At 44.2% G+C, this 18841-nt stretch overlaps 1 protein-coding gene across 2 annotated transcripts in view; it reads left to right on the top strand.

Moving 5' to 3' along the window:
* POU2F1 (POU class 2 homeobox 1) overlaps positions 1-18841 on the top strand; it is a 488200-nt gene that overhangs the window by 195042 nt on the left and 274317 nt on the right. For both annotated transcript variants that reach the window (XM_033941614.1, XM_033941615.1), the window contains exon 3: positions 7915-8015. In XM_033941614.1, the coding sequence (XP_033797505.1) occupies positions 7915-8015 (101 nt within the window). The remainder of the gene's footprint in view (positions 1-7914; positions 8016-18841) is intronic.

Genomic DNA, 18841 nt, shown 5'->3' on the forward strand with positions numbered 1-18841 from the left:
TTTACAAAGTATGTATTCTTCCCAATTAATATTTCCAAATTAATAAAATCTTTTTGCTTATTTTTAAATGGGTTTCTACCAGAGTCTTTAATTCAGTAGCATAATTAAATGAAATAAATATTTCTGTAGTTTATAGGGATGGGCAGGGACAAAGGGGATTCCTCGCAGGGACGGAGGGGATTCCTCGTGGGGACGGGTGGGGACGGAGGGATTCCTCGCAAGGACAGATGGGAGTCATCGTGGGAACGGGTGGGACTTTGGCGGGGACGGGTGGGATTTCTGTCCCCGCGCAACTCTCTAGTCTGAACCAGGGGTAGGGAACTCTGGTCCTCTAGAGCTGTATTCCAGTCGGGGTTTTCAGGATTTCCCCAATGAATATGCATGAGATCTATGGTGCATGCACTGCTTTCAATGCATATTCATTGGGGAAATCCTGAAAACCCGACTGGAATACAGCTCTCGAAGACCGGAGTTCCCTACCCCTGGTCTGAAATGTCGAACCTTACTTTCCTGTCATTTTCTGAGCCAATCACACTCAGACAGTGATAAGAAAGTAAGGCCATAACAGCTCAGACCCTGCCAGAAAAATTTGCCCGCAAATGTACTACAGCGAGGTTAGGGAATCACTCGGCGATGATAGAGAATCGTTTGGAGTTCTCATTTTAATATTAATGATCTCATTGTACTACATTTGCATGGCAGAGTCGGAGACTGCTAGAAAGCTTAGAAAAGACCGCCGTGAGTTGTTTTGTTACTCAGCTGCTAAAACCTGACCGCTAAAATACATGAACACTAAACTGGCTGGAACAGGTTTAGCTAATATCGTTAGGGGCAAGTTAAGTTTTGAGAATCTTCCCCTGAGAAGGTGTTTTCTGATAGCTATAACTTCTGCAAGAAGAGTCTCTGAATTATAGACCCTCTCGTGTAAGGATCCATTTCTCAAGGTTACAGAGGCCGGAATTCTTATGCACAATTCTGTTGTTCTTACTGAAAGTTGTTTCAGCCGTCTATATCAATCAGGAGGTCCTTCTATCAGCATTCCTGCCCATGGGCTCAAAGGTACAGGATAAATTTTTGAAACTGCTGGATGTACAGAGAGCCCTTCTCTGATACCTGGAAGAAACAAATTATTATCCTAGGACAAGCAGGCAGCATATTATCCCAGGAATGGCAGGCAGCCTTTTCTCACATATGGGTGACGTCACCGACGGAGCCCGGATGCGAACAACCTCGCAAGCAGACTTGCTTGTAGAAACGTAGAAGTTTCGAGTCATCCGCACCTTGCATGCACGAATGCCTTCCTGCCCAGCGCAGGGTGAGTCTCCTCAGTACTCAGTTTTCCTCGAAGCCAAGAAGTCAGTCTTTGACTCTCTGCGTTTAACTTTGTTACTTCGTGCCTTCTCTCACCGCGGTTTGTGTTTATTTTCTTCACGAATCGCTGTGTTCTTTATTTCTAGTTTAAAAAAAAAATCTTATTTTATTTTCTTCCGTTCGACTGACGGGGCAGGCCGCTCGGCCACAGCCCACGGGCTTCAACTTCACTGCAGCTATTTTTCCTCCTATGTCCCAGCCAGCAATGGGCTTCAAGAAGTGTAGTCGGTGCCAGTGTGCGATTTCCCTCACGGACCCACATCGTTGGTGCCTCAAGTGCCTTGGGCCGGACCATCAACCGAAGTCGTGCAAGCGCTATGCTACTCTTCAACCTCGAGCCCTTAAACATCGTTGGATTTTAGTGGAGAAGATTTTCAGGATGGACTCTTCAGTCACACCCTCGACTTCGAAAGCGGCCTCGGTTCCACCTTCTACCAAGGGTCCTCCTGCCTCCACGACTCTGACCTCGAGCCTCATCAAACCTTCCTCGGTTGCAGCGGCTCTTTACTCGAGTATACCTGCTGTATCTTCCCCTGGATCCTCAGGTCAGATAGTTCAGCAGAAATTTCCAGTGGTGGTCCTCAAGCTTGCTAAGACTTCCAAGTCGAAGCACATTTCCACTGCCACTTTGGAACCTCCAGCCGTAGCAGGTGGTCTGGTTTCAGACGCGGATCCATCCTTGCCGGCTTCCTTCCAGACAGTGTTAGAGCAGCAATTTGTTCAGTTCCTAACCAAAATGAGACCGAAGCTGGCTACTCTAATCCAGCCTGGGCATTCTACAGACTCCCGCGAGGTTGAGCCTCTTCCTATGCCTCAGGCTGAAGCTTCACACTCTATGCAGGGAGCAGAGTCTTTGCGAGTGTCTGGTCTGGCATCTATGCACTAAAAGCAAGGAGTAGATTCTTTGCAAGTGCCTCGACAGGAATCCTCACACTCCATACAAGGAGCAGAGTCTTTGGGAGTGCCTCGAGATTCCTCCACCAAGCCTCCTGAGCTTCGATCTACAGCTTCTAGCCCTATTCATTTCTTGGTAGTTGCGTCTGCTTCCATCTCCAGGGTAAAGTCTCCTTGATCCTCAAGACCTGCTTCCAGGCACCACTCTCGTCGTCGATCGAGGCCTTCCTCGAGGCATACCTCCAGGCATAGCTCTTCTTCCAAAGAGCGTCCTTCTTCAACTAAGCCTCGATCTACACCTTCCAGCTCTACCAGACCACTGACTCGATCGAGGTCTCCGCTTCCAGACCTCGAGGACTCAGCGGCTTCTATTGTTTCGTCCAAGTCTCCTTATTCTTTTGAAGACTATTTTCCTGTCAAGGCTTCATCTTCGACCCAGGCTGCCTCGAGGTCCTCAAGTTCCTCTCAAGGCAGGGCATTAGCGGATCAGCTATCTTTCTCTTCTTTTCTTCGCCAGATGGCTGCTGACCTGGAACTTCAGTTGGATGCTGGTTCTAAATACTCTAAGGAGTACCTCAAAGTCATGCATCTTCCTCAACCTCCTGCAGAGTCACTTAAGCTTCCTCTTCACAAGCTTTTGTCTCAGGCTTTTACACTATACCTTGAGACTCCTTATGCAATTCCTGCTGTTCCAGGCAAATTGGACTCTAGGTATAAAACTCTGCATTTGAGAATGCGTAGTTCTCTCACCAATGCCTGCTTGTGGAATCCTCCTTGAAAAGATCCCATTCTTCCAAAGTTTATGCTACTATTCCTCCTGGAAAGGAAGGGAAAACAATTGTCAAGTATGGAGATTGCTGTTACCAAAATGCTATGATGTCCTCAATTATAATTTTCATTTTGTCACTTATTTCAAGTTCCTCATTGATCTTCTTCCTAAATTTCTCAGCTATTTAGATACACAGGAGCACTTCGAATTTCAAGAAGTCATAGCTACTCTGTCACAACTCAGATTACATCTTTTTCAGTCTTCTTATGATGACTTTGAGTTGTCCGCCAGGGCGACTGCTTGTTCTGTAGCAATGCGCCACCTTGCCTGGCTTCGCACCATTGACATGGACCCTACTCTTCAGGACCGCTTGGCTAATATTCCTTGTGCAGGCAATGACCTCTTCGATGAATCTATCGAAGCAGCCACCAAGAAATTGTCTGAACATGAAAAATCTTTTGCTTCCATTATCAGACCAAAGCCTAAGCCAGCTCCTGCCAAGACTGCACGACCTCCAATTTTCCAGAGGCATTTTGCTCCAAGAGCGGCTCCTTACACTCGTCCGCCTCCCAAGAAACAGCAGAATCAGAAGCAACAGAAATCTCAACCTGCTGCACCTAAGGCTGCGTAGCCTTTTTGACTTTTTAAAACAGAGCATAACTTCCACCGTTCTGACTCTGTCCTCTCTTCCCCCCATTGGAGGTCGTCTCCATCATTTTTTTTTTATCACCGATGGGAGACAATTATATGCGATCTCTGGGTGCTGTCAATCATCAGGGAAGGCTCTCTTCATTTCACTCAGGTTCCACTAGAGCTTCCTCCAAGAGAGTATCCTTCCAGTCCATCCCAGACCCCCCTTCTTCTTCAAGAAGCTTAAGCTCTGCTTCGTCTCCGTGCCATCGAACCAGTTCTTTAGACCAGCAGAACAGGATTTTTTTACTCCCGTTACTTCCTTGTTCCGAAGAAGACGGGCGTTCTGCGACCCATTCTAGATCTCAGGGCTCTCAACAAATGTTTAGTCAAAGAAAAATTTTGCATGTTGTCCCTGACGTCCCTGTATTTCCTTCTAGATCGGAACGACTGGTTATGCTCTCTGGATCTCAAGGAGGCTTATACTCATATTCCCCTTCATCCGGCCTCCCGTCAATATCTCAGATTTCGGGTGGGGAATCTGCATTATCAATACAGAGTGCTAACCTTTGGCCTGGCTTCATCTCCCAGAGTGTTCACCAAGTGCTTGGTAGTGGTAGCCGCAGCTCTCAGAAACCATGGTCTTCAGGTATTTCCCTATCTGGATGACTGGCTTATCAAGAATTCCACATTTCAGGGGGTTATTATTTCAAGTCTAAGCCAAAATACACCCTCCAAACTAGCACCCAAATTTTGGATATATGAAGGCAAGCCTCAGAGACCTTGAATTCAGGCAGCGAGCTGCTAGAGATACTAACAGGTCGAAATCTCAATCATTGGCTTGAACTTCATAAATATTTGTCATTTTATCATATTTTAAATATAAATAAAAAAAAGGCGTGAAAGATAGTGCACAAATTTTCAGAAAGCACTTATCTTGTTAATTGTGATCAACAGCACTGCAGTTGAAAACCGATGGGGCCTCCATTTCACCCTTAGCGGCTTCGTCAGAGGATATACTGAAGCAGTACGGAACTCATGGCTCAAAAGATTTGAGAGAAATTCCTCAGTTTTCGGGTGGGGAATCTGTATTTTAAAGTACAGAGTGCTACCTTTCGGCCTGGCTTCATCTCCAAGAGTATTCACCAAGTACCTAATGGTAGTGGCAGCAGCTCTGCGGAACCATGCCTCCAGGTTTTTCTATACCTGCACGACTGGCTCATCAAGGATTCAACATCTCAAGGGGTTATTATAGTGACCCAATGGACTACATGGTTCCTACAAAGCTTGGGATTCGAAATCAATTTTCCCAAATCCCAGCTACAGCCCTCTCAAACTTTGCAGTTCATTGGAACTGTTCTAGACACTGTCCGACTCGGAGCATTCCTTCCTCAACAACGTCAGGATGCTCTCATTCATCTCTGCCACAAAGTGTCTTCCTTGACTATAATTTCAGCAAGATAAATGATGGTTCTCCTGGGTCACATGGCTTATATAGTTCAAGTGACTTCTTTTGCCAGACGGCACCTCAGAATTCCTCAGTGGACCCTGGCATCTCAGTGGGTGCAGGCTTGCATCCCTCTCTCTCAACCCATCAGAGTGACTCCTTCGTTGAGACAGCCTCTCCACTGGTGGATGCTCTCTTCCAATCTCTCTAGAGGTTTACTGTTTCAAACACCTCCTCATCAGAAGGTCCTCACAACAGATTCTTTGACCTATGCTTGGGAGCGCTCATCTCGATGGTCTCTGTACTCAAGGCCATTGGTCCAGCATGGATCGTCAGTATCACAACAAGTCACACCAATTTGTTGGAACTCAGAGCGATTTTCAATGCTCTTAAAGCTATTCAGCATCTTCTTCACAACCAGGTAATCCTCATTCAGACGGACAACCAAGTCGCTATGTACTACGTCAACAAGCAGGGAGGAACAGGATCTCTCCCTCTTTGCCAGGAAGGTTTGAAAGTTTGGGATTGGGCAATCCTTCCCAACACCTTCCTCAAAGCTGTCTATATTCAATGAGAGAAAAACTGTCTGACGGACAAATTGAGTCATCTTCTACAACCTCACAAATGGACACTGAATTCCTCGCCTCTTCATCATATTATTTCTCAGTGGGGGACTCCTCTGATAGATCTCTTCGTGTCTCCCCACAACAACAAGCTGCCTAAATTCTGCTTCAGGATATGCTGTCCTCATCAACTGGAGGCAGATGCTTTTCTACTGGAATGGACAAATCAGTTTCTCTAAGTGTTCCCTCCACTCCTTCTCATTCTCAAGACACTTGTCAAACTCAAACAGGAACATGCCACCATGATTCTGATAGCTCCTTGGTGGCCCATAATAATAAAAAATTATTTTCTTGTATACCGCCCAACCAGTTATTCTTGGGCGATTCACAACAGGAGAATACTGAAACATTTCAGCACATGGTACAATTTTATAGAACACACTACGTACAATCTAAATTATATAATAAAAGTAATACAATTGTTAAAAACATTCAACATGCAGCTTTGGTACTCCCTTCTACTTCAACTCAGCAGCAGGAAGCCACTGCTTCTACCAGTTTTCCCCTCTCTACTTACAGAGTTAGGGGTCTCTACTTCATCCCAATCTGCAGTCTCTACACTTGACAGCTTGAAACCTCTCAACTTAACTACCACTCTATAGTTTTCTCAATCTGTACAGGGCGTTTTAGAGGTTTCTAGGAAGCCTACCACTAGACAATGCTACAATCAGAAATGGACTAGATTTTCTGCTTGGGGCACCATTCATTACAAGGAGCCTCAAGCTACCTCCTTGTCTTCAGTATTGGATTACCTGTTCCATTTATCTCAATCAGGCCTCAAATCCACATCCATTCGAGTCCATCTCAGTGCAATTGCTGCTTTCCATCAGCCTATCGTAGGGAAACCCCTCTCTGCTCATCCTGTAGTTTCCAGATTTATGAAAGGTCTTTTGAATGTCAAACCACTTCTCAAACCGCATCTAGTGGTTTGGGATCTCAATGTTGTTCTTGCTCAATTGATGAAGCCTCCTTTCAAACCAATGGATTTGGCTCAGTTCAAATATCTCACTTGGGAAGTGGTTTTTCTCATTGCTCTCACGTCTGCTCGCACGGTCAGCGAGCTACAAGCTTTAGTTGCAGACCCACCTTTCACAGTATTCCATCATGACAAGGTGGTCCTCCGTACTCATCCTAAATTCTTACTTAAAGTGGTTTAAGAATTTCACTTCAATCAATCCATTGTACTTCCAGTGTTTTTTCCAAAGCCTCATTCTCATCCTGGAGAAACAGCTCTTCATACCTCTGGATTGTAAGCATGCTTTGGCTTTCTACTTGCAAAGAACTAAGCCACACAGATCTGCAGCTTAACTTTTTGTCTCCTTTGATCCAAACAAGTTGGGACATCCAATTTCCAAGTGCACCATCTCCAACTGGTTAGCTGCTTGCATTTCTTTCTGCTATGCTCAGGCTGGACTGCATCTACAGAGTCGAGTCACAGCTCATAAAGTCAGAGCCATGGTGGCAACAATAGCTTTCCTTAGATCTACTCCTATTGAAGAAATCTGTAAAGCTGCCACTTGGTCCTCGGTTCATACTTTCACCTCTCATTATTGTCTGGATACTTTTTATAGATGGGATGGCCATTTCGGCCAGGCAGTATTACAAAATTGCCAACACTCCCACCATCCCATTCTGGTTAGCTTGGAGGTCACCCATATGTTGAGAATATGCTGCCTGCTTGTCCTGGGATAAAGCACAGTTACTTACCGTAACAGGTACTATCCAGGGACAGCAGAAAGATATTCTCACAACCCACCCATCTCCCCTGGTTGGCTTCTCTGCTAGCTATCTGAACTGAGGAGAGACATGCCCTGTGCTGGGCGGGAAAGCATTTGCGCATATGCGGTGCAGCAGTCGCGAACTTTCTGAAGTTCGACAAGCTGCCTAGGAATAGGCAAGTAAGAAAATTTTTAAATAAATAACAAAATTTCCCTTCAGTTTCCATATAGAGCCTTGAGTTCTGTGCTGCATGATATGAGTCCTGTTTGGTTTTTCAGTATTTGCTTAGCACAGGTATTCTAATAAGGTCTTTCTCTATTGTAAAGCAAATCATGATAAGGACTTAGAACTCTGTTTTGATGTACACAAAAATGCTCTGCCAGGGACTTACACAACCCAGTGGTAGCTCTCTAAAATGGCACTTGGTAGTATCTTTTCTTTTTTCTCCTCTAATTCTACAGGCACACAAACAAATGGCCTGGACTTTCAGAAACAACCTGTGCCCATTGGAGGAGCAATCACTACAGCCCAGGCACAAGCATTTCTTGGACATCTCCATCAGGTAAGAGGAAAACATTTTGTTCTCCTTGGAGGAAATGTGTGAGCAAAAGACCTTATATCCCTTGTCCATATGGTCTGTAACCTAACAATCATTTTTCCCCTTAACCTCATTTTTGTTTTTTCATCTTTATTTTAGCAACTCTCTCCCCTTTCAGATTTTATATGTGCGTTTCAATTCAGTATGCTTCTGTATAGGATCTAGGTATAACATGTATATTTTAGAATAATGGCCACAATTTTCACTGGACTAATTGAGATTTTCCCCATGGAATAGATCAGTGTTTCTCAACTTCTTCAAGCCAAGTACCCCCTAAGTCTAACAAATATCAACGAGTACCCCACTCTCATAATAACAGTACTAATTATAATGCAATTTCTTCCATTCGTTTTTCATATACACCCAATATAATCTTACAATACATAACGGTAGCCACAAAATTAAACTACAAAAAGTACACTGTACACAGAGAAAATTTTAATTATCATTTGCTTGTATATTATGTTTTCTTCCAAAGAGTCAAGGCAGATGACATAAGAGAAGCTCACATTTGAACTTTGTTTCCCCTCTAGTTAGAGGATGTAAACTCAAAAGACATCATCAGCACTTTTTCTCACATCAGGCAGCACTATGGGGTAAAGATCTAGAACAATTGCTTATGCCTACTACTTATGAGGAATTTAGGAAATGCCTGAAAACATATCTGTTCCTGAAGTATTTAGGCAGTTGACCTGTACAACTCTTTCTCCACAATAACTGATCCCTAGAGCTGTTAATCACTAGCTTTTAACTCTGTTAAGTTCACTCATTCTGTACCATCTTTTAATCATTGTAAACCGCATAGAACTTCACGGTCTTGCGGTATATAAAATGTTGTTGTTATTATTAAAATACTAGTGTTTAAGCCCGTTACATTAACGGGTGCTAGAATATATGGCTGTCTGTCTTTCTTTCTTTATGTCTCTCTCCCTGCTCCTGTTTCTTTCTTCCTTTCTTTCTGTCTTTCTCCCTCCTGCAATTTTTTTCTCTCTCTCCCTGGCACCCTTTGCCTGTCTGTCTTTATTTCTATGTCTCTCTGGTCCCCTGTCTGTCTTTATTTCTGTCTGTCTCTCTCCCTAGCCTCCTTTGTCTGTCTGTATTTCTTTCTGTGTCTCCCCCCCCCCACTTTCCTTTGCAGAAGCAGCAGTGCTATTTCCCTTCCCCTCCAGATCCCTGTGAAGTAGTAGCAGCATTTCCCCCCACCCACCCCCCATTCCCTTCTCTCCCCCCCCCCACTTTCCTTTGCAGAAGCAGCAGCGGTATTTCTCTTTCCCTCCAGGTCCTTGCTGAAGCAGTAGCAGCATTTTCCCCCACCCCCCATTCCCTTCTCTCCCCCCCACTTTATTTTGCAGAAGCAGCTGTGATATTTCCCTTCCCCTCCAGATCTCTGAGAAGTAGTAGCAGCATTTCCCCCACCCACCCACCCATTACCTTCTCTCCCCCCCCCCACTTTCCTTTGCAGAAGCAGCAGTGCTATTTCCCTTCCCCTCCAGATCCCTGTGAAGTAGTAGCAGCATTTTCCCCCACCCACCCCCCATTCCCTTCTCTCCCCTACCACCACTTTCCTTTGCAGAAGTAGCAGCGGTTTTCCCTTCCCCTCCAGGTCCCTGCTGAGTAGTAGAAACATTTTCCCCCACCTCCATTCCCTTCTTACCTTGAGCTGCCCTGCTCCGTTCGGCCCCTCCCCCTTCCCTTCCCGTGTGCTGGCCTGCTGCGGCTGAAGGTTTTTTTCGGCGACTCCTCCTGTTAAAACTCCCCCCCCTCCTCCTCCCGCAACCGCTCCTGTTCAAAGCGGCCTGCTGAGGTTCGCGGCCGCTGTAACGAACCTCGCAGGCCGCTCTCCAACTCGGTAGCATGTTCCCTCTGACGCGATTGCGTCAGAGGGAACGTGCTACCATGTGGAGAGCGGCCTGCGAGGTTCGTTACAGCGGCCGCGAACCTCAGCAGGCCGCTTTGAACAGGAGCGGTAGCGGCTGTTGCAGGAGGATTGGGGGGGGGGGGGAATTCGTGAGCGGCGGCAGGACCATGAGGCGGGATTGAGTTTTTCGGCTTCCCCTATCTGGGGAAACCGCCGTGCCGAACTGAGCTGCGCGTGGGGCCGTAGTAAGCGCGGGGCATGCTGCAGTCTTGGCGGCCACGGACATACGGATCATGGAAGCACGCTGATAAGACTGCGCATGCGCCGCCTACGGTTTTATTATATAGATGCAATGTCACCTCAGTAACTACTATAGAAAAATGGACGACTATATGGGGGAGGGGATGTGCAAACCCACACTGCTCCTTAATCACGTAATCCCCCCATTGTTCCAGGTATGTTAGATAGATTGTGAGCCCCCTCAGGACAGATGGGGAAGAATGCTTGAGCACCTGAAAAATTCATGTAAAACAGCAGATACAAATTCTCAAAACTGACACATTTAATCACTAAATTGAAAATAAAATCATTTTCCCTACCTTTGTTGTCTTGTGAATCATCTTTTCCCATTCTCTGGTTGCACTTCCTGATCCTGCTGTCTGTGCTCTAAACTGTGTCTTATCCATTGGCTCTTTTTCTCTCCCCTTCACTTTCTGCATCTTTGGCATTAACTTTAGCATCAAGCAGTGTGTAGTAATTGCTGCAGCTGACCTATTGAAGCAACAGAGTAGTGCACTCAAAATTATAGAAAAAATTTTAAATAAGCACAATATACCATAAAGAAGTTTTCAGAGCTTATGCAGATCAGTAAACAGTCACTTAGGGCCTGTTTTACAAAGCCGTGCTAGCGGCTGCCACGCAACAACAGCCCCGAAGCCCTTTAAATCTCTATGGGTTTCAGGGCTGTTACCGCGCTACAGCCGCTAGCACAGCTTTGTAAAACAGGCCCTTAATATTTTTTATAGGACTTCAGTGGTGACACTCGTTGGACCAAAATGGCTGGAGTGCTGTTCCACCATGTCTCGAAACTAGTCCCGTTATTTTTAAAAAATATATATAGATTACTTAAAGTACAGAGAAGTGCTTAAATATTCAAAATTTCAGGGAAATAGCTATTATGAATTTATATGTTTTTCATTTCATTTCTCTATATCCATAATCATATATCCACTGTAGTATTAGATCATATATCCACTGTAGTATTTGATTTGAATTAGTAAGAGAAACTCAGCTTTAGTAGTCGTGTCAGGGAGGGAAGAAAGAGCTGACACGATCATGTTTCGTCACTAGGTCTATTTCAAGGCATATTCCCCCCTTTTTCCTTTTACTGCGTGGGATGCTCCAGAAAGCTTACTGTGGGTGGATGATGATCTGAGCAGTCACTTCCTATAACTACCCCAATCAATCCTGGCCACCACAGATTGTAGTACTCCACTGGTCCCTCTAGTCACCACTGGTTATTCAATCACTGGACCTCTGGTTCTTCTAGCTGCTTCCGGTACCATTACCAGTCTTTATGCTGGTTTGTCACCGGTCCCTCCAGTACCACTGCCAGTCACTTGCCAGTCACCATCAGCCAGGATACCACCAGTACACTGGTCCCTGCAGACCTTCCTGTCACCAGATCTCCCTGAATTCTCTGGTCCCTCTGGATGCTTCAGACACTGAGAAATTCTCCCTGAGCATTCTGGTCCCTCTGGACACTCCAGTCACTCAGATATTCTCCCTGAACACTCTGGTTGCTCAGATAATTAGGCTTGCTGAGGGTTCAGCTTTCACCAGCATTCCTCCACTCTTAGGGTTGCCTGAGCTCCAGAAGGATTCCACATTTCCAGATGGAAACAGTCTGGTCAGTGATAGCCTTGGTGGTGCCAGGAGAATTTCTTGCCTTGTTGGATCTGCCAGAAGCCTCCACATTCTGATCTTCTCAGCGTAACATAACAATAATCTCATATACTGCTTTAACCTCACTGCTCAGCGTGGTTTACAAAAAAGAGAACTGCGCATATGCAGGGAAATTACAATTCTATATAAAGAATTCAAGGAGAAAAAATGGAAATGTAACAGTTGAGATACTAAAAATTATTTGTAAAGAAATGAGTTTTTAATATTTTCCTGAAGCTAATGTAAGATTGAGAACTGGAGATTAATTTATCAAAGATCTTATCCCAAAGGGCAGCTTGGTAAGCCAAACTTCGGCTGAAAAATCTTTTAAATCGGCTACCCCTAACTGCAGGAAAAGCAAAAAATCTAATTTAACAAACAAGGCGTCTACCATTTGCAAAGAGGAAATGCTCAGAGATGTAAGTTGGAATTAAACCATGAAGAGTTTTATAACAAAAACACCCAAATTTAAATATAGTTCTCAATTCTATTTGCAACCAATGAAGTTTCTGATAGTAACCTGAGACATGATCGAATCTCATAAGATTAAATATCAATCTGACGGCGGTGTTCTGGATGAGTTGAAGCCTCTTGATGGGTTTTTTAAAAAAAATTATTTGAGGCCAAATAAATCAGATTGCAATAGTCTATGATACTCAGAATCAAGGACTGTACCAACAGTCTAAATGCATTAAAAGTGAAATATTCCCTAATCGTCCAAAGTTTCCAGAGCAAAAAATAGCACTTTTTAACAGAATTGATCTGTGTCTCTAGAGATAATTCACGATCTAAGTTAACCCCTAGAATCTTAATGTTGGAAAGGATCAGATAAATTATCCTATTCAACTCTAAAGAATTCACTTTTAGCTTACTGAGAGGGGAAGCCAGAAACAATTTGGTTTTATCAGGATTCAGTTTCAATTTGAATTTTCAACAATAGAAGATATGAATTGTAAAGTGTCTTGTGAAAAAGTGGAAATGGGTATAATGATTATGTCATCTGCATAACTATAAAGTTTAATATCAAGAGATGATAAACTGTTACCCAGGGAAGTCAGATAAAGGTTGAAAAGTGAAGGAGAAAGGGGAGATCCCTGAGGGACTCTGCTAAGATTTTTCCATTTTGAGGAGAGTTGATCTTTGAGAAGAACTTGATATGTATGGCTCATCAAAAAACCCCTAAACCAATTATTAACATGACCTGATATTCCGATGGCATCTAAACATCTTAGCAGGATATCATGATCGACCAGATCGAAAGCACTGCTTAGGTCAAATTGCATGATCAGAGCACTCCCACCTAGATTAAACTGCTGAAAGAAGTAATCTAGTTAAGAGATCAGTTCTGTCCCTCCATCAGCTTAACCAGAAAGGGGATGGCAGCGATCGGTCTATAGTTGCTGGTCAAGGTAATTGATTCTTTTGGGTTTTTGATAATCGGTGTTATTAGAATGTGATCAAACCCTAAGGAAAAAATTCCTCTCTGCAAATGGTAGTTAGCCAAGAAAAAAAGTCCTTTCTAAATTGCAATAGGGCTGATTGTAAGATTATTGGTGGACAAATGTCCAAAGGACAATGTGATTTTTGAATACTTATTATATAGATTATTACATTTTTCCTATTCTGGGATAGTAAAGTCATTTCAGTATAGATCAGACTTGCATTCAGTAAGAAAAATATAGCATATGGTAGTGAAAATCATCTTTATTTATAATTGAACTTCTTAATTTAGACACATTTGAAGAAAAGTAATCTGCTAGCTGATTTGAAGTAGGTGCTAGGTCTTGAGGAGCAAGTTTGGAAGAATTTGTATCCCATATGGAATCCACCAGTCTAAATAGCTCTTTGGTATTAAGAATGGAAGTTCCAATTTTAAGATGAATAAAAAGCTTGGGATTTGAAATCAATTTTCCCAAATCCCAGCTACAGCCCTCTCAAACTTTGCAGTTCATCGGAGCTGTTCTAGACACTGTCTGACTCAGAGCATTCCTTCCTCAACAACGTCAGGATGCTCTCCTTCATCTCTGCCACAAAGCTTAGCCAGCATTTCCAGTTCAAGACTCTCCCCTTTGGACTGGCTACAGTGTTGCGCATCTTCACCAAGATGATGTTGATATTGGTAACGCATCTACGGAAAAAGAGGGTGCAAGCCCATCCTTATCTGGATGATTCATTGATCCGTACCCCATCTAAGGAAGCCTGTGATCTGTCAGTGTCTCGAGTAATCCAGTTGTTACAGAAGCAAGGTTGGGTGATCAATTTCAGGAAAAGTCATTTGGAGCCAATGCAGACCCTGGAATACCTGGGAGTCAGGTTTGACACGGCGAAGGGATGTGTTTTCCTCCCCGACATTTGCAGGCAGAAGCTCTGCAGGCAGATTCAAGCGTTGCTGGCACTGTCGACTTTGACTACTTGGCAGTGCTTGCAAGTTCTGGAGTCCACGGTGATTTTCATTGAGGTAGTTCCCTGGGCAAAGGTCCACTTGTGACCTCTTCAGGATTCTCTTCTGTATCGTTAGTCTCCCCAGAAGGATTCTCTTCTGGTACAGTTACCCTAGACGTTCGAAGCAGACAGGAGCTTACAGTAGTGGCTGTGCCCAGAGTTCTTGACGGAGTTCCATTACATATTCCCTTGTGGACAATATTTACAACAGATGCCACACTCTTTGGGGGGGGAGGGGGCATTGCAACGACCATCTTGTCCAAGGGCAGTAGTCCCCTGCCCATCGGAAGAGGTTCGTCTGGTTGAAACTGAGAGCAATTCACTTGGTGTTACAGGCATTGGCCTGGGAGGTAAAGAGGAAGGCTGTCAAGCCACTGCCATGGAAATGTCTGAGAAGCCCCTATGTCAGCAAGCAAGGGGGAACCAGGAGTGCCCCATTGCAGATAGATGCCTCGCTGTTTCGTTGGGCTGAGGCTGACATGCAAGCGGAAAATGTCCAGGCAGATTTCTTCAACAGACAGACCTTGGATCCGGAAGAATGGTCCCTGTCCCAGAAATTTTTCAACAAGATTATGAAGTGGGGTTCTCCCACGTTCAACCTCATGGCATCAGCCACTAACAGGAAAGCACCTTTCTTCTTTAGCTATAGATACAAGCCAGGTAGTGCCAGGGTGGACACTCTAGTTCAGCCCTGGTCATCAACAGGAATACTGTACATCTTCCCTCCAGGGCTACTAATTGACAGGGTAATAAGGAGAATCACTGATCATCCAGGGCTGGTTATTTTGGTCCAGATTGGCTACCTGTCCATGGTACATGGACCTCATACACCTGATGAGGGATCAGGCTGCCAGCGCATCTGGGTCTCCTTTTCCAGGGTCTTAAGGCATGGCTCTTGAGTGCATGCAGTTAGAGTGCAAGGGTTATTCAGAAGTAGTGATATCTACCCTTCTTGGGTCCAAGAAACCGGCAACAGTGTTGGCATAATCAAAGGCGTGAAAGTCCTTCCAAGAATGATGTGTCAGGACGGCCTGGATTCTTTTCGGGCTTCACTCCCAGCAGTATTGGTCTTCTTACAGAACGGTCTAGAGAGAGGCCTTGAAATCAGTTCCCTTAAAGTACAGGTGGCAGGTCTGTCCTGTTTCAGAGACCAGGTGGGTAAGTCTCTTTGGCTTCCCACCCAGACATCTCCAGATTTTAAAGGGAGCAGTGAGACTAGGGTCACCTCTCCAGCACCCTTTCCCAGAGTGGAACTTTAACTTGGCACTAAGCTCTTTGTGCATGGCCTCGTATGAGCAGTTAGGTCAGGCATCGCTTATGGATCTTACATTAAAGACATTTTTTCTGCTTGCTGTCTCCTCAGCAAGGAGGGTATCGGAGCTTTAGGCCCTTTCATGCAGGGAATTCTTGCTCAGTTTCACCGAGATGGGCGTGTCCTTGCATAAGGCACCTTAATATCTTCTGAAGGTCATTTCCGCATTGAATGTAAATCAGGAGGTACGATTACCCGCTTTCCAGGAATCAGGATTGAACAAACAAGACAAGGTTCTGTCTCGCCTGGATGTCTGTAGGGTGCTCTTGTGTTATTTAGAGGTGACAAATCCTTTCAGATCCATATTTTCCTTATGAATCATAGCCACCAGGAACAGATGGTGTCTAAGGCTTACATAATCTTGTTGGATTTGGCAGGCTGTCTCCACGGCATCTGTCAGATGTGGTAAGCAACCACCTGTTTCCTTATGGGCTTACTCCACTAGGAGTGTGACGACTTCATGGATAGAGTCAAGTTCTATAGGGTGGATGTGGCAGCTCGGGAGGATGCAGTTTTTAGATCCTCCATCTTGGCAGCAGTCTCAAGGATTCTGCCCTAAGTTACAGAGACTGCTTTGGTACATACTACTGGTCAAGACTCTTATCCCTTATGCACTAGAAGGGAAGATTAGGTACCTACCTTGATCTTATTTTTAATAGAAAGCTATACGAGTCTTGACAGCCCGCCCTGTCGCTTCCTGTCTTGTTGCCTGTTTCTGCCTTAATAAGAGGCACTTCTATCTGATTCCTGATGTTTCACTGGCTGTTGCTCCAGGGTCTGCAGAGTCTCGAATCCTTTGGATGAATCCTCAGCCTCAGATAAGCGCCTCTTCAGGAGGAGATGCCATGCAGGAAAAGTATCCCTGCTATGTATTTATTTTCGGATATGCTTTTTACCTCAGCAGAGTTGGTGCCTGTTGTGCCATGGTTAGGTGGCTACCTGGTTTGTTAGTTCTGGTTGTTTCAATAATTATCTGTGAAGAACGGAGCAGACTGCAATTGAGCGGGGATTTTCCCCATATCTCTCTCTTTCTTGTATTGTTATAGTGGTCAACTCTCTCATGCTTTGTTACAAACTGAGGAGGTCAGAGCTGGAGCACAGGAGGATGAGTCAAAACTGTAAATGAGGACTTCTACACCAAAACTTGTGAGTAAAGATGTACAGTCCACTGTTCAAGACTCGTATGCCTTTCTAATAGAAAGAAAATCAACAAGGTAGGCACCTAATTTTCCCATGTGTTGATGCCATTAATACATGTTGCTAGTAAATTGGTCCCATTGCATAAAGTGGGACCTGTGATAAATAGTGCGCTATAACATGGTAGCATCTTTTAGTAAATCTAAACCAAGCATCAAAAAGCACTGCAGTTGCCAAACTAATAGCTAAAGTTACTAATGTATTCTATCTAGGTAGCTTGCACGGACACCATTAAAAAGGTTCTGGATCTAGAGGCTGTGATGGAAGAGGTTGGCTTACGGTGCTAGCGGTCCCGAAGCCCATAGAGATTTAAAGGGCTTCGGGGTTGTTGCCGCGCGGCAGCTGCTAGTGCAGCTTTGTAAAAGAGGCCATTAGTTTTGGTGGCAGCCATGGAGACTTGGTTCACAGAGAATCATGAGCGGGATATTGTTTTACCAGGCTATAATCTATTCAGGAAGGACAGGGTAAGAAGACAAGGAGGATGAGGAGTGTTAAAGATATTAGAGCACAAAACAACAAAATCCAAAAAGGTTCCACAAAGGAAATGAAGAAGCAAAACAACAAAAAGATTATGGAACAGAAGATTAGATCTACCAGTTTGCATTTTAAAGTATCCAAATAACTTAAAAACAATAATCATAAAAACAATTCACAAAGGGTGTATACAATCACAAGTGACCCACAGGATATAAACCAAATAATGTATACAATAAAAATGACTCAATACGGGCCATGTTTCAGCAAAATAAAAATGCTTTCCTCACGGTTCTTATAGGGTCCTTGGCTGTCTTAAATATTAAAACATAAAAGTCACAAAAAAAAAAATACAAGTAGTTAAGAGGCTACAAACAAGCAGCACAGCTCACAAGACTATAATGTAGAGAGCAACATAATTACAAGATTTACAATGTAGAGCAACAGAATTACAAGATTTACAGGATAAGGAAGGGGCATTGTAGTTTAACCTGGAAAGAGATAATGGAAATTCTGTTTTCATTGGTGTGATGTACAGACTGCCTTCATAGACAGAAGTGAACAGAGATTACTTGAAGCCATTCACAGTAAAGCTGTGAATTTTGTGTTTAAATCTTTTTTTAATATGCTGGATGTTGATTAGGGAATCCCTGTTCTAGTGCGACAGAGAAATTATTCTAATCTAATCTTCTATTTCTGCGTCGCTCATACCTAGGAACCTCCAGGTAATCTATTCCCACAAGAGTTCTTGTAGAGAGCCTCATTAGCATTATTTTGCTTTGCCTCCCATCTCTCTGGACTGTCCTCCAGTTTACCAGTTGTCTCTCTACAAGTGAGACAACTGCTCGTGTTTATTTTTCTATTAAGTTTGGTTTTTGCTTACCTTTTGTGAGGCTTTTCGGTGCCGTACAGGATCCCAATCTGGGAGTATCTCTGGCTGCGGGAGAGTGCAGACTCTTAAGATTAGAAGTCTGCATCCAAGGAGCAGACTGCCTTGTAGTGCACCCATTTGGACAGCCTGCACTAATAGTCCAGGAGTTCAAAGATGGGTCCTTTGGGAGCAAGACTTGCCCCAGGTTCTGTCCATAGTGAGCTTGAAAGTGCAGGCTGAGTGACTCCTTGGCTGTTTTTCCAGCATTGGGGCTAACTGCTTTCCTCAAACTGCATGCACGAGGTGCAGCCCTCAACATACATCATTACACAGTGAGTAACAGGCTAACAGCCTTGAAAAACAAAATTGGGGTGAGGAGGGCAGTCTGGTCTTTACAAGTGGAATTTTTTAGTTTCTGGGGTTAATTGGAGTCTCCCACTTCTAAAATCCCAAATTCGCTAGCTTTTGGATCCCAGTGTAGCTCCCAAGACCATTTTTGCTTTAAGATTGCTGCTGTGGCGGCCATCTTGGATTTCATGATTTTGAAAATAAAAGCCTCCATCTGCCTCAAAACACCTTGATTTTGATCCAGAATAGGTGTGATGGACTCCTCCGGCCATGATACCTTGGATTCGTACCAGATTTGCGTCGGATGGCTGGCTGAGTATCGTCTATCTTATGTGTCACACAGT

This window comes from Geotrypetes seraphini, chromosome 4, assembly GCF_902459505.1.
Source record: "Geotrypetes seraphini chromosome 4, aGeoSer1.1, whole genome shotgun sequence".
Classification (NCBI taxonomy): Eukaryota; Metazoa; Chordata; class Amphibia; order Gymnophiona; family Dermophiidae; genus Geotrypetes; species Geotrypetes seraphini.